This window comes from Macrotis lagotis, chromosome 5 (assembly GCF_037893015.1).
Source record: "Macrotis lagotis isolate mMagLag1 chromosome 5, bilby.v1.9.chrom.fasta, whole genome shotgun sequence".
NCBI lineage: Eukaryota > Metazoa > Chordata > Mammalia > Peramelemorphia > Peramelidae > Macrotis > Macrotis lagotis.
Genome location: NC_133662.1, coordinates 185027308 through 185050207, shown reverse-complemented (window position 1 = coordinate 185050207; position 22900 = coordinate 185027308). Strand labels below are relative to the sequence as shown.

At 35.1% G+C, this 22900-nt stretch overlaps 1 protein-coding gene across 4 annotated transcripts in view; it reads left to right on the top strand.

Annotated features, from left to right (window-relative positions):
• RPS6KA2 (ribosomal protein S6 kinase A2) overlaps positions 1-22900 on the top strand; it is a 455741-nt gene that overhangs the window by 334720 nt on the left and 98121 nt on the right. For all 4 annotated transcript variants that reach the window (XM_074188016.1, XM_074188018.1, XM_074188017.1 and 1 more), the window contains 5 exons: positions 9776-9856; positions 11560-11639; positions 16764-16870; positions 20680-20717; positions 21900-22042. In XM_074188016.1, the coding sequence (XP_074044117.1) occupies positions 9776-9856; positions 11560-11639; positions 16764-16870; positions 20680-20717; positions 21900-22042 (449 nt within the window). The remainder of the gene's footprint in view (positions 1-9775; positions 9857-11559; positions 11640-16763; positions 16871-20679; positions 20718-21899; positions 22043-22900) is intronic.

The window sequence follows — 22900 nt, the reverse complement described above, 5'->3', positions numbered from 1 at the left end:
CATTATTTAAAGAGATGCCTGATGAAGTGAATAATTCTAGTCATCTAACCTTTCCAGAAACTCTAAAGCCTTATTGACAATAAGCATGAGTCCATCATTTAACTGTAAGATCATCAGGCTATCCTCAATATGAAAAAAAAGATGTAGTGTCTCAACTTCCTCAAGCAGCAAGCATTTATTTAGTACCTACTATTTAGGACAAAGTCTATGTGGCAGTAGTGTTCCACACACTACATTGCCGGACCTATTATATTTGCTTAAAAAAAAAACAACAGACAACTATGTTGGTGATTCACATTCTGTTTGATATGTCTGGCTTCATAGAAAAAAAAAATCAAGGGTTCAGAGTGTTAGTAAGCGGAATGTGAATCAACAACTTTGCAGTCTTCCTAATGATTAATGGATATTGGTTGCAGGAAAAAAATGACTGAAAATCAGACTAGACCTACAAATAATGGTATAATGATGACAGATTCAGTGAAAGGTATTCAGGAAAGTGGCCCTCAGTACCTGAAGACTTATTTCTGAGGGAGCATGCTCCTTTCAAAAGGAAAAAAAGTGATTAGTAGTTAAATTTACATAATTCATCATACCTACTAAAATAAGTTGCCAAATTACCTCCATGTTTTGCTAGCAAAAAAAAAATTGTTCCCTTCATACTGGAATGAAGTTCATAGCTACCTCCACATTTGTCATATCCACTGAGGACCACTGCAATGCACCATTACAACTGGGACCTGTGCTGAAGGATAGATGAAAGTCACAGCTGGTCCAGAAGGTAGCAGCTTGCCTAATTGCATAAAGTAAAGCCATGAAAATCACATCACCCCAATCCTGCACGTCTTAGGCTGGAGACTGATATAGTATTAGCTCAAATTAAGCTCTTTCATCCTCATATTTAAGGTCTGCCATTAGAAGAGAAACTCAAAATTGATTGGAATTTTTTTCATTTCATTTTTCTTACAGAACATCCCATTATATTGTAATCTTAAAATGGTGTAAGAAACATACTTCAAGAGAATCTTTTAGATCTGGAATAAGCTTTAGGGTTCACCCAGCATAGTGCCTTCCTTTTAAAACTTTTCAAAAGAATCCATATTACCAAAATTTCCACTTATGTCTATTCTGACAAATCTCCCTCAGCTAGCCACAGATCTCCAGAAATAAAAAATGGAATATCATAATTCCTATATTTCATCATTTACTCTGATTCAGTTATAATGGGAAAAGAAGGAAGAATATTTTTAATTTCATTGCAATAAATATTCAATAAGCACCTTTTATGTGTAAGTTTTTATGCCAAAGTCTGAAAATTACATATTCCCTACCCTCATGGAGCTTATATTCTATGAGATGGACACACATTACATGCATAAAAAATAATTTGAGGAATTAGTAATACAGTTGGGAGGAGGGGGTCAGGAACAACTTTAAGATAGGAAATGGTTCTAAAGTTAAAGTAATATCTTAGTTTCAGTACCTAGAATCAAGGAAAATAAGTACAAAGGAACTCAGCTTCCAAGATGGGTAGTGTCTACAAATTAAGTATCAATTATTTCTCTTTCTATATAATAGAAAAGAAAATACTTGTCTTCCAAGGATGCTTCATTCTTGATGGAATTGTGCCTATATGACATTATAATTCAAATGGCAGGTCTATCATCTTAGCCATCTAATTCTGTCCCTAGATATTTCACTGGAAGTCAATATATAACAAAGTCTATATATTAATAATAAGAGTTTTGCTGCTCTTCCACCAACAAAGTTGTTAGAGGTCACATGCAAGTCTTTTGGATGAGCAATCTCAGAAAAGCTAGCTTCTCATCTGAATCATACTGAAACTGTATATAGATATAGATATATAGATATATAACCAGTGTTACAGATCTTAGAATCATAAAAGATTCCCCATTGTTGTGATGTCTTTATCAACATTCCATCCAAATGACAGGACTCATTTCTTAGTTTGATTTTTTTTTCTGTTGTCTTAAATTTAGCAGCTGCCTTTGGAAATCTGAACCAAGATATGTTTTAGCCATTTTAAACTTATCATTTTATTCATTTTAAATTTATTTTTTAATTCATTTAAAAATTTAAATTTATCAGGTCTAATTCTTTTTAGCATCAGGACAATAATTGAGAGGAGGACATGGTGGATTTATTTTGGGGTAGGCTTGAAGTACTTAATCTACCAGTGTTTTTTAAGCATCCACTGAGTGCCAGTGTGCCAGGCAATGGGTATGCAAATAAAATCCAGAAGATTTGTGATCAAATCAAGTCACTTCATCTCTGTGTACCTCATTTAACTTATTGAACAAATAATTAATAATGATAACAACTGAAGTTTTATAGCTTTTTAAATTAGCAAAAAATTTTACAAATATTATCTCAATTGAATCTCATAACAACTCTGTTAGATGGCTACTGTTATCCTCATTTTATAAATGAGAAAACTGAGACTGAGAGAGGCTAATTAACTGGCTCAGAACAACTCAGCTTCTGAGAGTAGTCTGAGACAAAATTTAAACTTGTCTTCCTGAATCCATTCAGCTGTCATTTAACTCCATCCCTTACCCCTGTGTATATGTCTGTCACACAAATAGATTGTAAGCTCCTTGATAGCATGGACTTTATTTGTTTTCTTATCTTCAACTCCAGAACTTGGGTATTTATGCATACATACTGAATTAGTACATATGTTAAAATTTTTCTCAAAAGAAGAAAATAACAGATTCTTGACATATCTATATATTAGAACTATCAATAGAAATATTTTAACCTGAATTTTATCATTCCTAAATCCTAACTAAACTCAGTCCTCATTATGTTTTAGAATGTACTTGAATGATCTTCTTAATAAGAGATAAAAATATAATACAAAGACATCTTCAGGTATGATTCAAATGAGGTTAAAATGTCAGTATCCAATAACAAAGGCTGCAGTTACCCCAAAAAAGTAACCTCTCGTTTGACTCTGGCCATGTAAATTGGAGAACTGCAGGGCTTGCTCTTCAAAATCTTTGTAATATCAATTTGTTGTAATTAGAAAAAAGGATAGAAATGCTGAAGAAGAGACAGACTTCTTGCCGAATAGGTATTTCTGACATGATCTTCACCATAAGGAAAAGCTGGCTGAGTCACTAAAGAACTCATTTATTTAGGACAACTACTCATATGGTTGGTTGTCTGAAACAGAATGATATTCTTTATTTAATTTTAACTAAATTCTATGTCAGTAAATTGCCCAGAGAGACTTTTTATGGAATATAGTTATATAAGATTCTGTTTTGGAATTTTTTGCATGTAGATATCTTAGTTACTGAAAGGGGCAAGGAAAATATATTTACAGGAGAAAAACTGATAAAGTCAACAAGAAGAACCACAGCCTTTCAATGAAAGTATTGAGGAGAAACATCTTATTCTCAGGACCAGATAGAGACTTGTTCTTCAAATGGATGTAATGGAAAAGCTGAAAAATGTAAAGGAAAAGCTGAACAAAACAGTTACAAAGGCTAAAAAGCATTGTAGTCCACTTATTCATTTGCATGTAGCTGTTTTTAGAGTTTTAGGGTTTATAACAGAGGAATTATATGTGAAATACCTAACAACTATGGAATAATTAGATAAGGATTATGAAACTCATACCTGATAGAATGTTCGATTTCTTGAGTTTTACCTCATAAAGGTAGCAATGAGTTACTATCCATAAGAAGATTCTAATATATAGCATTGAAAATATAAGAAGCTAGAAGAAGTTAAAAAAAAGATGGGAAAAACCAGAAACGAATTTATAGGGCCAGCAGAAGAAAAAAGCTAGAGGGAGAGAAAGATAAAAAAAAAATAGGGAGGTAAAAGAAGACACAGGGGTAATCAGAAGAAGCCAGAAAAGGACATAATAATGGAAGAGGCTGCTTTCAGTCTATATAGCTGCATTGGATGCTTTGCTGGGAGCCTACTGATTGGAAATCAGCTGGAAATAAGTTGAGAATCAAATAAGAGAGTTCTTTAGTTATTATGTTAATTGGATGAAAGCTGAAGCCTGCAGCTATATACAGAGTTGTCTAACTAATTGCTTTCTAATGGCATCCATAGTTTTGAGAGAGGGGAAGCTTGTCAGGGGTTCCTTGTTCTCTACTCCCCTTTGTGGATTGAGGAGGGGAAAAAAGACTCAACATTTCATTTATTCTGAGTTGTGCTTATTGAAGAAGACACTCTGCTTTGCTAGATATTGATTAGAGAAATTAGAATCCTGTTGAATAAAGAGCTGGCAGGACTTAATCTCCATCAGATAGATAACCTGATGTGCTACCCATTTCTATCACTAGACTATTTGTCACTGAGCAACTTATTTGGTGATATTATTTTTTTTGCAAGAGTATATGTGAGCTAAAGAGTTTGCCACTATTCATCAGCTGGAGAGCAGAATAGAAAATCTTTCCCCAACAGGAGAGTTCCAAGGAATCACCTTGTAGAGAAAAAGCTTCTTATGATGCAGAATGGTCCTAAAGGGGTCAAGGTCCCTGACGTCTAGAGTCCAGAGTCATGAGTTGTCATGTCAACATACAGCTCACTGCAAGGTTTATTTTGGTTTATGCCCACTCTCCCCTAAAGACAGTACTTTCATTGATAGGAGAATTTTACCCAGGATTATCCATGGACTGTGATGTTCTAATTATTCCTGATTTAGTCTTTTCTTCTGTCAATGTGATGTCTGTTAAGTTCTTAGCATATATAGACAGCAGTGAAATATGAAGGAGAAACTGATTCGAAGAGCCCCCTTTGTTGTGGTAAACAGGTATATTAATTGTTCACACATGGGGCTTTTGATTTTGTTTTATATGCAGACTTTGCTGGAAATGGTTTGTTGTTTTGCATTATCATCATCATCATCAGTCAGTTATTTATTTATTATTATCATAATTCACAGACTCAAGTCAATAAAATAGTATTAATAGCCTCACCTTATGAAAAAAATGTGATGTCTACTTATTTTTATCTTTCCCTTCTATTGAATAAATGTTATGACCATTATTGCTTTTGTATTATCATTTTTTTTACCTTTTAAAGTTAATAGCATCATGGTGACTGGATTGGGATCACATGGGGGATGGATCTCAAGAACTTCTGTGGCAGGGGAGAGAAAAATATATTTATTTCCACACCAGAGTTACCTCTTTGACCCTAAGGAGATCTGGAAATAGATTAATGCAGCATACCCCTTTTTGGAAATCATAGACATGTCAGAGCAAGTGCGGGTTAGGTGAGGAAGCTAGCTCAGAAGGAAAAGATGGGGGTCCACACCAAATCTGAGCTATAATAAAGAGGAAATAGCTGGTCACAGGTATGATATAAACTCTACCCTTGTTAGTATAGAGCTTATCTATATTTCTTATCTATTTCTTTCCCATTTTTATTAGTTTTTATTTGGAAGAAATATTTTCTAACAAGAGCTTTATCTGAATGAGCTCCTTTTTCTCTTTTGTGAAATGTACAGGCTACAATATTATTGTTATCTCTGCTTCTGAAGATATTTCCTTAGTTGTGTACATTAGCTGTTGCTACTACCACCTGTAATCTATTTTTAGGTGTCATGTATAATGTATAGGTACTTCGTGATTGTTTCTGCCATGTGCTAGTTGTGGGGATTGTGGGGAGTGGAAGAGTAGGGCAATATCTTTGCCTGTTCTTCTAAGTTACAGAGCCATATCAAATACAAAGCATAAAAACTAAGTGGCCTCTGAGATTTCTTCCTGTTTCAGAACTATGATCCTGTGATGCTATGTCTGAGTATTTATGAATATTTTAAATCATATGGAAAAGTAGACAAAATTACTTTAATGAACTTGGATGTTCTTATGAGATGCTTTGCTCTTGAATAAACATGTTTGCATATTTCTATTAATGAAATGCATTAGTTTTATTTAAAAGGTGAAATAGTAAAAATATTTTCTATATCAAAAAGCACATTTAAATTTTAATATTAATAATAAGCTTTGCTGAGCATTTAGAAATCACATATCCACAGATTAACCATTTAATCCATCAATTTAAAAAATATTATATACAGGGATGGCAGTGCATTGTAATGAATACATAGTTGAACATAAAGTCAGCCAGACCTGGGGTCAAGTTACACTTGCATTGATTGTGTGACCTTGAGGAAGTCATTTAATCTTTCAATTTCCCAGTCAACTTTAGGACCATATAAATTGTAGAACAGTTGTCCATCCATGGACATAGTTCCATATAGTTGAATGAAATCACAGGTCCAGATAAAAAATTTGCAAGGTTCTCTTAAGTGCTGGGGATGTAAAAAATTATAAGATCAAAGATTTAGAGCTGGAAGGAATCTTAGAAGTCATAGAATACAATCCCATGATTTTATAAATGAGGAAATTGAGGATTCAGCAATTAAGTGGCAGAGACAAGATTTAAATTCAGTCTTCCTAACTCCAAATCTAATTTATTCTTCAATGTCAGGAGATCAGTAATGATAGTCACTCTCTCACATAGCCTGCAGTTTGATGGGCAGATATGATAACAATATACTCCTAAAGATTTGTAATCTCACTGGTGGAACTGTTCCCACAATGATACAAATCACATCCATCCGTGCCTACCTCTCCTATACAACTTACATTCTTGTCCCCCCATAAGTTTGCCACAAAGGATCCACTCAATAGGTGAAAGGCCTGCCTCAAGTTCTCTTGACATTGCATGGCAGTCAGTGGACCCTATGACCTTCTCATCAGTTATCATCCTATACTCTAAGTGACTGGCTTATCTTTTTTCTGCTAATAAACTTTTTCAATGATTTTTTTTCTTAGAGTCTGGGTCTCCCTATTTTACACAGGCTGAAAATATAGGCTCTACTTATGATCCAGTTCCTCTACTGATAAGCACAGGACCTTCGCTTGTCTCATTTATATCCTGAGCCATTTTCCCACTCCTTAGGTTTCTTGGTGGACCCCCTATTCCCAGGGGATCTAGCTTAGAAGTCCTGGTTTCAGGTGATCTACCAGTTTAAGCCTCCCCAGTAGTAAGGATCACAATTGGGCATCATCAGTCCCAGTATGATGACAATTTTTTATTCTGTTTCCTCCTACCAAAGTCCTTATTAACAATGTGTTGTAGCCCTGTTTACACCCACTAAGAGAAGAGAGATTATTTTCAGCTGGGTGGATAAGGGAACGATAAATTCAGGAATAGAAACTGAAATGTATCCTGAAGGAAAAGAAAAATTTCAAAAGATGGAAATAAATTAAAAAATGAATTGCAAGAATAGGGAGGTATCTTTTATGAGTGACAGGAAGAGGAAAATATAGAGTGAGTTTAAAGATCAGTTATCAGGGGTGGCTAGGTGGCACAGTGGATAAAGCACCGGCTCTGGAGTCAGGAGTACCTGAGTTCAAATGTGGCCTCAGTCACTTAATAATTACTTAGCTGTGTGGCCTTGGGCAAGCCACTTAACCCCATTTGCCTTGTAAAAACCTAAAAAAAATCAGTTATCAATCCAGTGTATGTTGTAAACATACATGAAATGTATTAATATGAAGCAAGGAGGAAAGATAAATTTGAATCAGATGGTCAAAAGTATATTTTATACCATATAACATGGTCAGACAAACCTGTCTGTGGGAAAATTTTTATTGATATAAATATACAATAGCAATAGAAATGGAACCTGTGGTTTCAGTAGATCAATGCAAGTTGACATCTCTGCAACTCGTCATCTTAGTTGAATTTAAATCCAGGGTATCCTGAGTCTGAGATTGGCTTTCTCTCCACTATGCCTAGCTGCATCTCTCAATAAAGATGAGAATGAGAATGATGAGACACTTTCTTCATAGAACTATGAGTTAGGCAGTATATCTATAGAAATGCACTTATTTTCTGATTATAACCTCTTACCAAACCTCAACACTACCTCACTTTTCTCTAACTTTCACTTTCTATATCATGATATAACTTAATGGTATAAATCACCTTAAAAAATAATATATTAAAGTACTTTACAAATATTTAAGTGTTTATAAATGTTAGCCACTATTATTACCCTTGCTATTATTTGATATCAAACATTTCATTAAAGATTTTTATTTAGCATCTTCTACATTCAGAACACTATTTAAAAGTAGGTGAGATATAAAATTTAGATAAGACATGGTCAAGCATTTCTGGAGAGCAATGCACTGCCACTTACAGTCTAGTTGGGTGTATAATGCATATACAAATAAGTCTTATTCCATTTTTCTCAAGGAAAACCTAAACAATAATGAGATGGCAAGATGAACTCAAAATATACAGGACCTATGCTTTCAGCTCATTTGTTACAACTATGAAATACAGTAATTAGACTAGACTAGATAATCTCCAATGTGTCTTCCAACCATTAACTTTCTCTAAACCTATGACCTCTATGCAAACTGACATCTTGGAAGGTGAAGGAGTTGGTCTATCCCCTTTCCCCTGGAGTCTGTCTTCCTCCAGCCTCCTACCCCATCAGCAACCTCTTGCCCTTCAGTTCCCATCAATCTCAATATCTTGTTTATTTAGCAATTAATTTGTTGCTAAAAGTGAATGAACATTGGTCATCATTCAGTAGTTTACTCAAATAGGGGGTTGTTGTTTTTTTTTTTGCAAGACAGTGGGGTTAAGTGGCTTGCCCAAGGCCACACAGCTAGGTAATTATTAAGTGTCTGAGGCCCGATTTGAACTCAGGTACTCCTGACTCCAGGGCCAGTACTCTATTCACTGTACCACCTAGCCACCCTCAAATAGGGTTTTGAGGCATAAGTGGATTTTTCAGTACAACTGATAAGTAAGAAAAGATCATAAAACCAGACTGTATTGTCCAACCTATTGAACAGATTCTGAAAAATAGTTACTATGATTATAAAGAGAAAAATGATCTCTAAGCTCAAGGATCATTACTCTAGAGACAAAAACACTGTCAGTGATTTGAAATTATATTGTAAATACAAATGCTCAGCAAGAACTTTCCTTCTGAAGCCAGAGCTCAGTCTATAATTATTTTGGGTAATAATTTCCATTCATAACCCTTGCTTCATTAATTCTTCCCAAACTAAATTGACTTTGTTTTTCTTTTACTTCCCTCAGAGTATTTGTCATGTGTGAGTTCAAGCTCTACAGACTCTCTCCCTTAGCTATTACAATACATTAGTGTATCCTTTCATCCAGGATATTATGAATAGAACATTATAGCGAGGAAACAGGACACCTGAGTTCTAGTTCCAGTGAGTTTGGACAAGTTGCATAGCATCTTGAGTCTCAATTTCCTCTTCTGTAAAATAAGTGAATTTAATTGCACAATTAACTCTGAAAATTATAATTCTGCTATTCTATTTCATCTAGGAGGATTCTAATAACGAGCTCTCGGGTTTAAAAAATAAGGTCACTATAGATTATAGAAGGTCTTGAATGCTGTTGAAGTGGTTAGGCTTTATGTAAGAGGTAAGAAGGAACCATTAAAGGATTGAGGTCTTTGCACATGGCCCAAGGATGTATGCATATGGGCACGCATAAGGAAGTGATTACCACCACTACATCAAAGTCTAAGAGAACACTTGAGTGTGTGGTTTGATTATGCTTTTGATAATGGATTTATGTAAACCTCTAAGTTGTCCTTATTTAGGAAGGGAATGGTAGGGATATTTATGTCTTCAAAACTGGTTGCATCTAAATTTATAATCTTTCTTTTATATTAAAAGTCTACTTCCTGACTTCTGAAAGTCTTTGTTATTGTGCTTTACAGTTCGAGATCGGGTAAGATCAAAAATGGAAAGAGATATCTTGGCAGAAGTCAATCACCCTTTCATTGTCAAACTTCATTACGGTAATGACATTATTATTTTTAAAAAGTAGCAAATAGTTGTAAGGACTTGGGGCAAGTTACCACAAAAAAAGTCATAAAAAGGTAGAAAGAAAATTCTAGTTAATTCATAGAATCAAGTTCTGTTTGGTAGATTAGTCCTTCTGCCTAACTCATTGCTTCTAGTATCTTTCCCTTTAAAAATACACAATGACTTATTTAATAGCATCTATTTAATGGCATCTATTAAAGGACAGTTCTTTAAATGGCAAAACTTAGAATTGGAAAATCAATTCTCTTACTTAATTATAAAGTTCTTAGGTATCCCAAATTGGGTTATTTCAATAGTTGTTCCTTTTTTCATAAATAAATGCCAGGGAGAAAATCATAATAGGCAAATTATCCAAGGCCCAGTAAACTCATAAATTAATTTTTGCACTTTTCTTTGCTATTTTATCTTTCTTGATTAAAAAAAATATATGGTTGCAGAAAGAAGTTGCAAAAAATTGCTATGTCAAAAGGCACAAGTGATGTAATATTCTAGTTACATTTTTACTTGAGTCTTAAAGATTCTACTATTTTCTAAGACTTAAGGATTCTCCTTTATTTTAAGGGTTTAGCAGTGACTTTAGCACCTGTAATTCTGCAAGATAAAGCAGAAAGGCAAAATTTTGTAAGGGAATAAAAATTTTGAGAGATTATTGGTGAATCCAAAATATAAATGTAAAACAGAAATAAATAGCTTTAGAGAGAGAAAAATGGAGTCCTCTTTTAGCTCTTTTAGCTCACAACACTGGCTAATAATTTCTTCTTAAATTGATCAGAATAAAAACTGAATATATTAATTTAGAAATACTTATAAACTCAAGTTTGGTAGTTCATGTCCATAATCATAACTACAAGGGAGGCTGAGGCTGAGCCTTCCAATACTTTCACCTAGTTCCCTGGATCATCAAGGGAATGCATTTGCAGAAAAGTTGAACATAGTTGGTTGTGCGGTTTGCTATCTACAACACTATGAAAATAATTAGTCACACAAATGTTCTAACTCATAAACTCAGTTTTATTAGCATGATGCCATAACCAGCTGTGCTAACTAGTCCCAGATACTTCCATAAAAGAAGTAACAGAGTGATGTCAAACAATTAAAGAATACAGATCAATTGAAGATACGAATGAAAACAGTATTTTCCGTCTGAGGTCTCTTCTCATTCAAACTTATGATGTTATTGTGACTCAGCTTTAAGTTGTTGCTGTCTCATACTCTTCAAAGCCTTTGTCATTTAATGTACTTATCAAGTGTATCAGAACAAATCATATAATTTATCAAATATTGAAATAAAAATTTATTATTAACCTTGAATCAACTAGTTATATCCCTTATTCCCTTCACTCCTACTATGCCCTATTCAACATCAATAATAAGATAGGTTCCTTTGTGATGAAAAGAAAAAAGAGTAAGAGAAAACAAAACTCTAATTTAAAAAAAAAGGAGGTAGAACTCCTAATTTTAGGCCATTTTATCTTTTTTCTTTACCCAGGTGTCTATTCTCCTACTTGAGTTTCTGTATCTTTTTTGAAATGACTTAGTTTTATAAATGGATGTTATTATGTTGACCAAAGAGAAACTTCTAAGTACAAAGAGACAAGCCAGAATGAATGAGTAATTTCCAATCCAAGGAGACCTTCACAACTGATGAATTGTCCTACCTTCTTTCCCAATCTAGCATTTCAGACAGAAGGAAAACTGTATCTAATATTAGATTTCCTAAGGGGAGGAGATCTTTTCACCAGACTCTCCAAAGAGGTAAGTTTGTAAAAGAGGTGAATTGCAGCAGGTTTTCTTCTAGAAATCAGGTTAAAGCTTTTGGGGATGCAGGAGAGATTTGATGACATGAATGTTTTGCAAGAAGAAAGTCATGGGGCAATGCAAAAAAGACATGAGACCTAACAATGCTGAGAGATCGTGAGACCCAAAACTCCTGTGTGGCTCTATATGGTGAGAGGGACAATAATTAAACTTTCTCTACTGCCCTTCACAGAGAAACTTGAGCTTGTTATTCTGATTGCTATCTAAAGCTATTTCCAAATTGCTTTGTGAACCTTATTGGAAGAATGCTTTGGGGACAAAGCTTTACTACCCACACTAGGTGAAAGTCCTTAATCAGAGTTTATTTTCAGGGACATCTATTCAAACATTTCACAATACAGAGATAGAGAACCTTCATGTTCATTAGTAATACTGAATATAATAACAATAATTACCATTTCTATAACACTATATGCCAGGACACATTTTATGATTACTTTGTAAGCACTTTACAATTATTATCTTATTTGATCCTCACTACAACTCTGAAAGCTAAGTTCTGTTATTATCTCCTTTTTACTATTGAAGAAACTGAGGCAAGCAGAAGTTGAGTGACTTTCCTAGGACCACATAGCTATTATGTCTTTGAGGCTAGATTTGAACTCAGTTCTTTGTGACTCCAGATTCAAAACTCAATAATGGTCAATCTTTAGTCACATTAAATGGAATATTTGACTAGAATGGAATGAACTGGAGTTGAAGTCAAAGGAACTATGTTTGAATTCTGGTGCTGTCACTCACCACTGGACAGGTCACTGAAAGACTAAGAATTAATTGTTTCATCTATTAAACAAAAGGTTAGAGTACAAGAATTTACCTTACTGTAGAGGGTGGCACAGTGAATAGAGCACCAGCCCTGGACTCAGAAGGATTCTGTGATCCTTCTGTTCTGTAATTAGTCTAGTTTGTTGGGTTGAGTTGAAAGACATGTTGCATATTAAAACTCAGAAAAATCACAGAGTTCTGCCAGCAACAGGGACAAAATTAATGCTTATATTCATCAACATTATTTATTAACCACCTACTATTCTCAATATGGGATAGCTAAGTGGTGCAGTGGATACAGCCCTGGACCTACAGTCAGGAAGATTCATCTTCCCAAGTTCAAGTTTAGCCTCACCACATTTACTAGTTCTGAGACCCTGGACAAGTCACTTCACCCTGTTTGCCTCAGTTCTTGATCTGTAAAATGACCTGGAGAAGAAAATGGCAAACTACTCCCAACCTTTGCCAAGAAAACCCCAAATGGGGTCATGAATATTCAGACAGGACTAAAAAATGACTGAACATTAATAACTATTTGCTATGGCTCTAGCAATACAAGACAATTAAACAATCTTTAAAGGAGCTTATTGAGGCAATTGATCTATATGTAGAATGAAGTAGACTGAGGTTCTACAGAAAATGGGAGATTCAAGAGGAGAAAGATAATGAGTTGTTTGGGGGTCTGTTGATTTGACATATGTCTGAAATATCCAGTTGGAAATGCTCAGGAAGCAAATGATTAACACAGAGCTGAAGGGGAGAACACAGGGGAGAAACAGAAGTTGAATATCTATTCATGAGTCACCTGCATAAAGATGATAATTAAATCCATAGAAGCTGATATGATCACCAAGAAAAAGTTTAGAGAAGAAAAGAGAACTCAAGTTAAAGTTCATTCAAAGTCAAGGAAATGATATGAATAATGAATAATAAGCCAGAAAGGTGACTAAGGGTTGGCCTGTGGGAATGTTGTAATGGGGGTGTGAGTTGAAGAAAAGAAAAGGAAAAAGGAGGTCATGGTAAGAGGCCCTAATTTCCTCAGTAATTGAGAGACAAAGTTTTCTACTGATCAGTGGGAAAAGGGAGAGGTGTGGGAAACTTGAGGAGAAAAAGGTTTGAAATGTATTCTAAGGGAACTGGGATAAGGAATCAGTTAATGCTAAGTAATAAGATTGTCTTTCATCAGTTGAGGTTAAACTATATAAATATGTAGTGTCCCCATTAAAGGAGGAAAATAGTCAAGAATCAACTTTTTTTTGGTTTGTTTTTCTTTTTGCAAGGCAGTGGGGTTAAGTGACTTGCCCAGGTTCACACAGCTAGGTAGTTATTAAGTGTCTGAGTTACTAAGTGTCTGTCAAATTCAGATTTGAACTCAGGTCCTCCTGACTCCAGGGCCAGTTTTCTATCCACTGCACCACTGCTATCTCTAGAATCAACAATTTAATAAAATACATTGGGTACAATTTATATTTTTGAACTTGTCTAATCACAATTTTACTCTTTTTAATGAGATTTTTATTATCTACCCAAGTACTTCCATATTATACATCAAATGACTGAATCTACCTAAATGCTTTGTGTCCAGACTGTGTCCCACTAAATTAAATATTGTCCTTTGCACATGCCAGCTGTTAACAAGGTATTATTTGACCTGTTTCGTGTCTGTTTCTATCCATGGATCACTAGACACTGAAAGTTACTGTGGGTGGCCAAACAGGTTATTTTTTGTATAATCCCTTTCTGAGATGCCATATGTTCACAGGCTCTTGAATATTAGCTAAGTACCTGACTGGTAAAATAGCAAAATGAGTAAGGAAACTGCCTGTGTCTGTAGAATTAGATGTAATAGTAACGGGATATTAGTAAACAAAGTCATTTACAGAGAGATAAGGAAAAAAGACTCAAGAAATCCTTTTGTCCAGTTTCATCATATTCAGATAAATAAACAGAGGTTGAGAGTAAGTGACTTTCCCAAGGTGGAGTAAATAGCAATCACCAAAAGTAGGAGCTAAACTCCAGGGCCCTTAGCACAGAGCCCAGGGTTGCTCTGCTGACATATGATCAGCTCACCTGAACTTGTACATTATTCTCTTCCTCAAATAATGAATGAATCCCAGGGAAGCATTACTTTCTGTGTTGTGTTGATGCTTCAAAGGTGGATAGACTTTTGGTGAGGTATAAGAGAGAACTGACTCTGTTCTTTCTTAGGTCTATAGCAGCCTTTTTCAGTACAGTTCAACCTCTTCTACAGTTTTTATTTTTTAGAAAATTTCTTAGAAGAGTGTAAAGAAAGAAGAGAAGGGGGGCAGAGAAGGAAGGAAGGAAGGAAGGAAGGAAGGAAGGAAAGAAGGGAGAGAGTAAAAAAGAAAGGGAGGGAGGGAGGAAGGAAGGAAGGAAAGGAAAGGAGGGAGGGAAAGGGGGAATGAGGAGAAAACAAGTGTTTATTAAGCCAGATGCTGCACTGAGTCCTTTATAAATATTTCATTTGATCCCCTCCCCCAACAAACCTGGAAAGAGGTTCTATTATAATCATATATTTAAAGTTGAAGAAAGTGAGACAGACAAAAGTTAAGTAACTTGCCCAGGGTCACACAGCTAATAAGAGTCTGAGGTGGAGATTGAACTGATTCCTGGCACAGCACTATATCCACTGTGCCACCTACCCACTGTTAAATGACTTGCCCCAATATCATGCTCCTAGACTATGTGACACTTGAACCCAGGTCTTTCCAGCTCTAAAGCCAGATCTTATCCATTACAACTGCACTACTGTTCATTAAAGATTAGACAACATGAATAAAAAGCTGACTTTTCATTATTCATGCATTAGTTACCCCAATGTCAGCTATTGCATAATAAATCTTTTTTTTAAAACAATTCACCTAATCCTTTAATACTCCTTAGTTCCTTATTGTAAAATAGCCTGATATGCTGAAAGAATCCTGGATTTAGAGTCAAAAGAATCAATTTCAAATCTTGATTCTACCATTTATTACCAATATGACCTTGAGTCAATAACTTAACTTTTCTGGGCTTCAGGTTCATCATCTGTAAGATAAAGGGGCTTGGTCAGAACACCTCCAAAGTTCCTTCCTACCCTAGATCTATGATCATTTCTTGACCATGGAGACTGTTCACAAAGCCTTACTCAAGCTCAACAGGAAAGCCTTTTAAAACTGAAACTCTTCTTTCTCTCTCCAAACAAGGAGGGCAAACCTCTAGGTTCAGGAATTCTGCCAGACATCATGCATTAAATCCAGTTGTCTCTGACCATCTGATCTGTATCAGCGCTAAAAATAAAAGGGATAGGGAAAAGGGTATTTTGTAAAAGCTATTTTCATCCATAACATGGATTAAACACATAGCTTGTTTAGTATAGAGTCTTTAACATAGTAGGAGCTTAATAAATACTAGTTGACTGACATGTTAACATTAAAATCACTGATTAATTGTATGGAGAATTAAGGGGAATTAAGGACATCGCACTACCTGTTCTTGTTGTTTTACTTGTGTCCAACTCTTTGTGATCCCAATTTGGAGTTTTCTTGACAAAGTGGTTTGCCATTTTCTTCTTCAGTGCATTTTATAGATGGAGAAAACAAGGCAAAAAGGATTAAGATACTTACCTAAGGTCACACAACTATTAAGTGTTTGATGTCGGATTGTTTTGTTTTGGGGGGGTTTTTTGCAAGGCATTGGGATTAAGTGACTTGCCCAAGGTCACACAGCTAGGTAATTATTAAATGTCTGAGACCAAATTTGAACTCAGGTTCTCCTGATTCCAGGGCTGGTACCCTATCCACTGTACCACCTAGCTGCCCCCTTACTTTTTATTCTTTATGCTAAGTTAAAGAAGGAGTTGAGCAGAATAGAAAATCTGGACATATTTGCCAATTTTTCTTGTTGGATTTTCAATGTGGCTCCATTTTTTATTGAAATGTTATGATTATCCAAAATACCCATAGTTACATAAAAGTACAGAAATATAGCCCAAGACCAAGTAACCAGGGATTAGGAGAATTATCAGCTATTCTGCTCAAATATATATTCATATCAATGGTTGAGAGATGGCTGCACATTTAATTTTCTCTCTCCCCTTATCTTGAAACTAGGAACTTTTTTTTTCCATCAGAAGAGCCAAAAATGACTAGGTAGTGGGAGCCCATGGTTTTCTTGCAGAACATATTGAACTAAACTGTATACTTTTTAGTAGAAATGAGTCACTCTTGCTGGCAGAGTTCTCTAGAACAAATCAACCACATAAGAAAATAAATGGATTTATTCTTTTCTCTCTAGGTAATGTTTACTGAAGAGGATGTGAAGTTCTACTTAGCTGAGCTGGCCTTGGCTTTAGACCACCTTCATGGTCTAGGAATCATTTACAGGGATCTAAAGCCTGAAAAGTAAGTAAGAGGCAAGAAGTAAAGGGAAATAAGAATGCCTGGAATCTACATTTACTCCTTATCTACTACTGAAAAGTGTTAGTAACTTGAAGCTTTCCCCCATACCCACCCTTCCTTCCCTTATAGTCCTAGCTCTGCAGAACAGTCAGAAAATCGCTGCAAAGCAGACTGGGAAAATCTTCATGTTGTCAGATTCTTAGGCAGAGATTCCAGTATAGTCTGATGAATGTTCTTCTCTCCCTGCCCCTGGAAATGTCACCAAACTGCTGCCTTTTTTTAGGTTTTTGCAAGGCAAATGGGGTTAAGCAGCTTGCCCAAGGCCACACAGCTAGGTCATTAATAAGTGTCTGAGACCGGATTTGAACTCAGATACTCCTGACTCCAGGGCCGGTGCTTTATCCACCGCACTACCTAGCCACCCCTCAAACTGCTGCCTTTTGAGACTTATTCAGAACCTCCTGAATACTGGGACATATATCTCCCAAAGTAAGGGGTTAGCTCCATCATTTTTCAACTAGCCTTGAGTTTTGTCTCTTCTCCTCTATAGGTTCTTTCAAATATTAAGTCAAACTCAAGAAAATGAAGAGCTTTTCTCAATATAAGCCACTCAGTATGTTCTTGTTGTTTTACTTGTGTCCAACTCTTTGTGATCCCAATTTGGAGTTTTCTTGACAAAGTGGTTTGCCATTTTCTTCTTCAGTGCATTTTATAGATGGAGAAAACAAGGCAAAAAGGATTAAGATACTTACCTAAGGTCACACAACTATTAAGTGTTTGATGTCGGATTTGAACTCAGGTCTTCCTGAACCCAAATTCAACACTCTATCCATTGTTATCACCTGGATGTTCTGGTATATTTTTGAGCAAATTGACTTTCAAAGATACCTTCTAATACAGTAGAAAGTCAGTTTCCCCTTAATTCTCCATAAAATTAATCAGTGATTTTAATGTTAACATGTCAGTCAACTAGTATTTATTAAGCTCCTACTATGTAAAAGACTCTATACTAAACAAGCTATGTGTTTAATCCATGTTATGGATGAAAATAGCTTTTACAAAATACCCTTTTCCCTATCCCTTTTATTTTTAGTGCTGATACAGATCAGATGGTCAGAGACAACTGGATTTAATGCATGATGTTTTTCTCATTTCTAAATGACCAACATAATGCTAAAATTCTTTTCTGAGGCAAGCTTCACTAAATATTTCAGCTTTTTTGTATGATTTGCATATTCATAAGCAAAGTTTGCAAGCTATACTTTAGCATTGTGAGGGGAGGAATTCATTGTTTATGTGAGGTTGTGGGCTTGACAGCCCACATAAACAAGTACTATTTTGGCATGTCTTACTAAACCACATTTGAACTATTTTTGAAAGCTCTAGATTGAATATTATCATAGAAAATATATTTTATTAAATAGAACTGTCTTCTTGAAAAAATGATGTAAAATGAAACTTTCTAATTAATATCTCTGATTTATAGGTAAATACTTTAATCCTTTAGCTAGTATCACCTTTTGGTTAGTTTTAGGTATAATACTTTGAGACTTTTCTGTCATCTTTGGTGATTACAAAAGATATAAATCAAAATAAGCTTTAAAAAACTTCTTTTTCATTTCTTGCATATTATATTATAGAAATCTGTGAGTATACTTGCTTTACTTCCCATAAAAGTGGCAATAAACAGACATTCATGTGTAAGAGAAGGAATATGTGCAATCATATTGAGGCAATGGTTGCTAATTCCATTCTTTTTTAAAGGTTAGAGTGATCTTTTAGAATTTGAAAATAGTAACATTTAATTGCAATACTTAAAAATGTCTTGTTTAACTCAGAGTTATTAGATTACCTTTCTTGAAAGCTGTTCATTTCTTGGTGTGGACTATGATTAAGACAAACAAATTTGCTTCATCAGCTAAAAATTAGTCTTATAATTATCTGTGACACATTTTTTCTTTCAGTTTTTCCTAGCACTCTCACAAAAACCGTATAAACATTTTTCTTCGTGGATTTTCCAGGAAATGCATTTATGTTTAATTACAAATGATAACATGAGATAACATATAAAGTGTTTTTTCAAACCTTAATTAATTATATAAAAACCTACCTTCCCAAACTTATTTCTCTATGTGTCTCTGACTTTGTTTATGTGTTTATGTATTGGTGACAAAAGGAAAAAAAAATTCAGTATAAAATGTTTCCCGAACTGGTTTCAAAATAAATTCAAGTTCTATGTGACCTGAACAACACTTCTGTGAGAAGAATCATGATGTTAACCAATATTTTTCCTTCTGAAATTCCAAATTATTTATGAAATACTCATATTCAGCCACCTTGGACATAAAAATAGACTTAAATTCCTTTATTTTCTGGCAAAACTTTTTCAATTTCTCCTTAGCCTATGAGTATTCCATAGCTTTGGAATCCCCAGATCAGTATTTATAGGTTTTTTTTTCAATATACTTCAAATCTCAAAGTCTACTATGGATACATTGATTTGGAAAGTCCAGTTAAAGGAAGAGCATATAGCATATTTTTAACTCAAACAAAAATCTCCACCAAAATCAGTGTTAAAAGGAATAGTGAAATAAAAAGATATCATTAAGTCATCTTTAAATTCATCCTATTTTTTTCCTCCTGGCCCAGATCCTTCATACCCTGGATACATGGCAAATAATTTCTGCTCTATGCACAGAGATCCCTTCTTAATTGCTGCAAAATTCAGCCATACCAGAAACACATTCCAGTCATTCCTGGAGAGGTGACCTGAACCCCTGGGAAGCATCTGTTCCTACCACCATCACTCCCCTAGGAATTCTGAAAGCATCTTGGTTTCAAAGAAATTACTTTTAAGTGCTTCTGGAATGGAGCAGTCATCAGCCAGAGTAGTTTCAGAACTCTCCCAAATCTTGTCTTTTTCTGCAAGAAAAGATAAATTTTGGAAAATGGCCAAAAGTACTTTGATGCTGGGAGGGCAGTTCAGAAGTGTCTGAATGCTGAAGACTTGAAAGATACTTATTGATTTTTTACTAATTAAGCATATACCAGAGACCAAAGCTATTTTTCTTCATTCAGTTATACATCTAATACTTCAATGTGACATTTGAAAGTTTGGGAGACATAGTTTCTGGGAAATGTAATCATTTTACTAACAAAGCCTAGCATGTTATTAATAAAAGAGATCAGTGGCATTTTCAAATGCCAAAGACCCTCATAGCAGCAGACTCAAGGCCTACAAGGTCTTGAGAAAGTGGGTGCTCCAGAAGATAGCAATCAACTCTAATTAGTTAACAAGTAATGAGAGAATGAATATTATGAAGAGGGGCTGAACCTATTCTAATGAACTTTTATTATGTCATTTACTTCTAAATTACCCCCAGTTTTGGGCAATATAATCAAAGAATTTTCCCCAGCCAAACCTGAGCAGAACACAATGGGCTTAAAATCCTTTATAAAGTTGGGTGGGTCTGACTAAGATTGAGGAAAATTAATTCAATCTCATCAACAGTAGTGTTCTTCAAGACAATGACCTTTGAAATGAGGACTATAGAAAAAGGAGAAATTGAATCTCCCCAAATCATTGTTTATTAACAATCATTTCTCTCACCATAGAGGGAAACAACTTGAATAAAAAGTCTAATGTCTTCAAACCCAAACCTACATAGGCAAACATCCCATTGGCCCTGTTCCATTCCCTTGGCTCATTTCTTTCTCTACTATACTAATGAAAATTGTTCTTTCCTCTGTCTCTTGTGGTTCAATATGCCAAGTCTTCTTCTAAAGTCCAATTTTCTTTCCTTTAATTTTAGCATCCTACTGGACGAAGAGGGGCACATAAAGATTACAGGTTTGTAAGAAGGCTCTTACTATGACTTCATCTCAGTCCTTATAAACTTCCATGTTGCTTGAAAATGCAAAGATTCCATTTGTTTCAATTGGTTTTCTAAACATTTTTGTTGCTCTGGTAGGTTATGAGTCATTCTCTGCTGTATTTTAAATTCTCTTAAATTGTGATTTGGGGTTTTTTTTTAATCTATTTCTTATTTTCCATTTCTTTCCTTTTCTTGTCTCTCATCTTACATCCTCTAGTTGAAACCCCTTTATATTCTTTAACACTATTTTACTGCTATCAACAGTATAATGATGCTTTAGTCAGTAACTTCTAGATTTAGATCATATTTTAGAAATTTTCTTGTATTTAGATATTTGTCTACTGGTATAGCTGGGTATAGCAAAGAATTTGAAGAAACCAAGCAAAATTTCCCAAAGGAGTTACCAAATGCTTGTTGATGGAATCCACTTATAGGATTTAGAGCTATTATACCTGTCAAACAGGCACAAAGTTAGGAGGTGAGGGTTCTCTGCCTTCTCTGTCTTTAGTTTTGTCTACAATGCCTGGGGACATCCTCTCAGACCAAGACTATGGGAGGAGTTAACACTTAAACAGTAATTGAACTTCAATTTGACTAGGTTGGCATTTAAAGATAAAATCCTTTGTGGAGTCTGTGAAGATACTCTGTCTAGAGATGCTGGTTTAATCGCAGCATTATCCATGATACCCAATGATGATACCTTTCTGGGATTCATCATTTGGAACCTTTAAGCTATTCGAGGGTATTTGCTCATAGACAAACATGTATTTCAAAAAAAGGTGAGAATGTGTTTAGAAATGTATTGGGTGGGTGGGTGGGTGGGGGACAGCTAGGTGGCACAATAGATAAGCACTGACCCTGGAGTCAGGAGGATCTGAGTTCTAATTTGGTCTCAGACACTTAATATTTACTTAACTGTGTGACCTTAGGCAAGTCACTTAACCCCATTGCCTTGTAAAAAAAAAAGAAAAAAGAAATTTATTTGGGAAAAGTGGGAGAACACAAGACCTAGTCAATAAGAACAAATGTGTCTGAAAATGTGATTGGATATGACCTCACTCTTTTGAGATTTTGACCTTGATGATATACATGTGAAAAGATTATGATGACTACTGTTATACTTAAGTTGTATCTTTTTCAAAATTTTCTATGTTTAGATTTTGGCCTGAGCAAGGAGGCTATTGACCATGATAAACGAGCATATTCCTTCTGTGGCACAATAGAATATATGGCTCCAGAGGTGGTGAATCGACGAGGGCACACGCAGAGCGCAGACTGGTGGTCCTTTGGGGTGCTCATGGTAATGGCCCCTTCTAGGTCCCTGGACAACAGATGCAATTTTTAATAAGTTTAACTGTTAGACTTATTCCAGCAAAGCTAAATCTATTTCTTTTTGATTTCTATACATCTAAGTTAAAAATATTTAAATATTTTATTCTTTCTTTAAAAATGCATTTTATGGGTGTCTTTGTTTTCTATAAGTCAAGCAAACACAAAGATTAAATACACTAACTTAAATATGAGGGGCAAAAACATGTCAATGTATCTATCTTCTGGAGTTTAATTCTGACCTCAAACGAATTAGATGAGTGACCCTGGGCAAGTCAATTAACCCTGTTTACTGCATTGTGAAATGAGCCAGAGAAAATACTATTCTAGTATTTTTTGCCAAGAAAATTCCAAATGGGGTCAGAGAGTCTGAACAAGTGTGTGTGTGTGTGTGTGTGTGTGTGTGTGTGTGTGTGTGTGTGTCTTCACTATGTCTGAATAGCTAGCAATAGCTATTCAGTAGCAATCAGGGCTTGAGCCAGGATGTTTTGACTTCAAGTTTAGTGCTTTTCCAATTATACTACACTGAACAAGGAGGATGTTTTCAAACACTGTCTAAAAAGGGGGAGGAACCCTATGTTTTAAAAGTACTCAAATAATTATAAATAAGCATTAGATATGCTTTTTCTTCATCAAAGGCATGAAAAGTGACATTTGAAGACTCGTAGAATCACAGAATTTTAGAGTTGGAAAGAATTTTTTAAAAAGATCTAGTCCAATCTTGAAGAGCTTTTAGGTGAAAAAACATAACCAAGGTGACTCAGATTCCAGAATCACACCAAAAGACAAGCCAGCTCTCCAGACCTTCAGTACAATATTCAGATCAGTC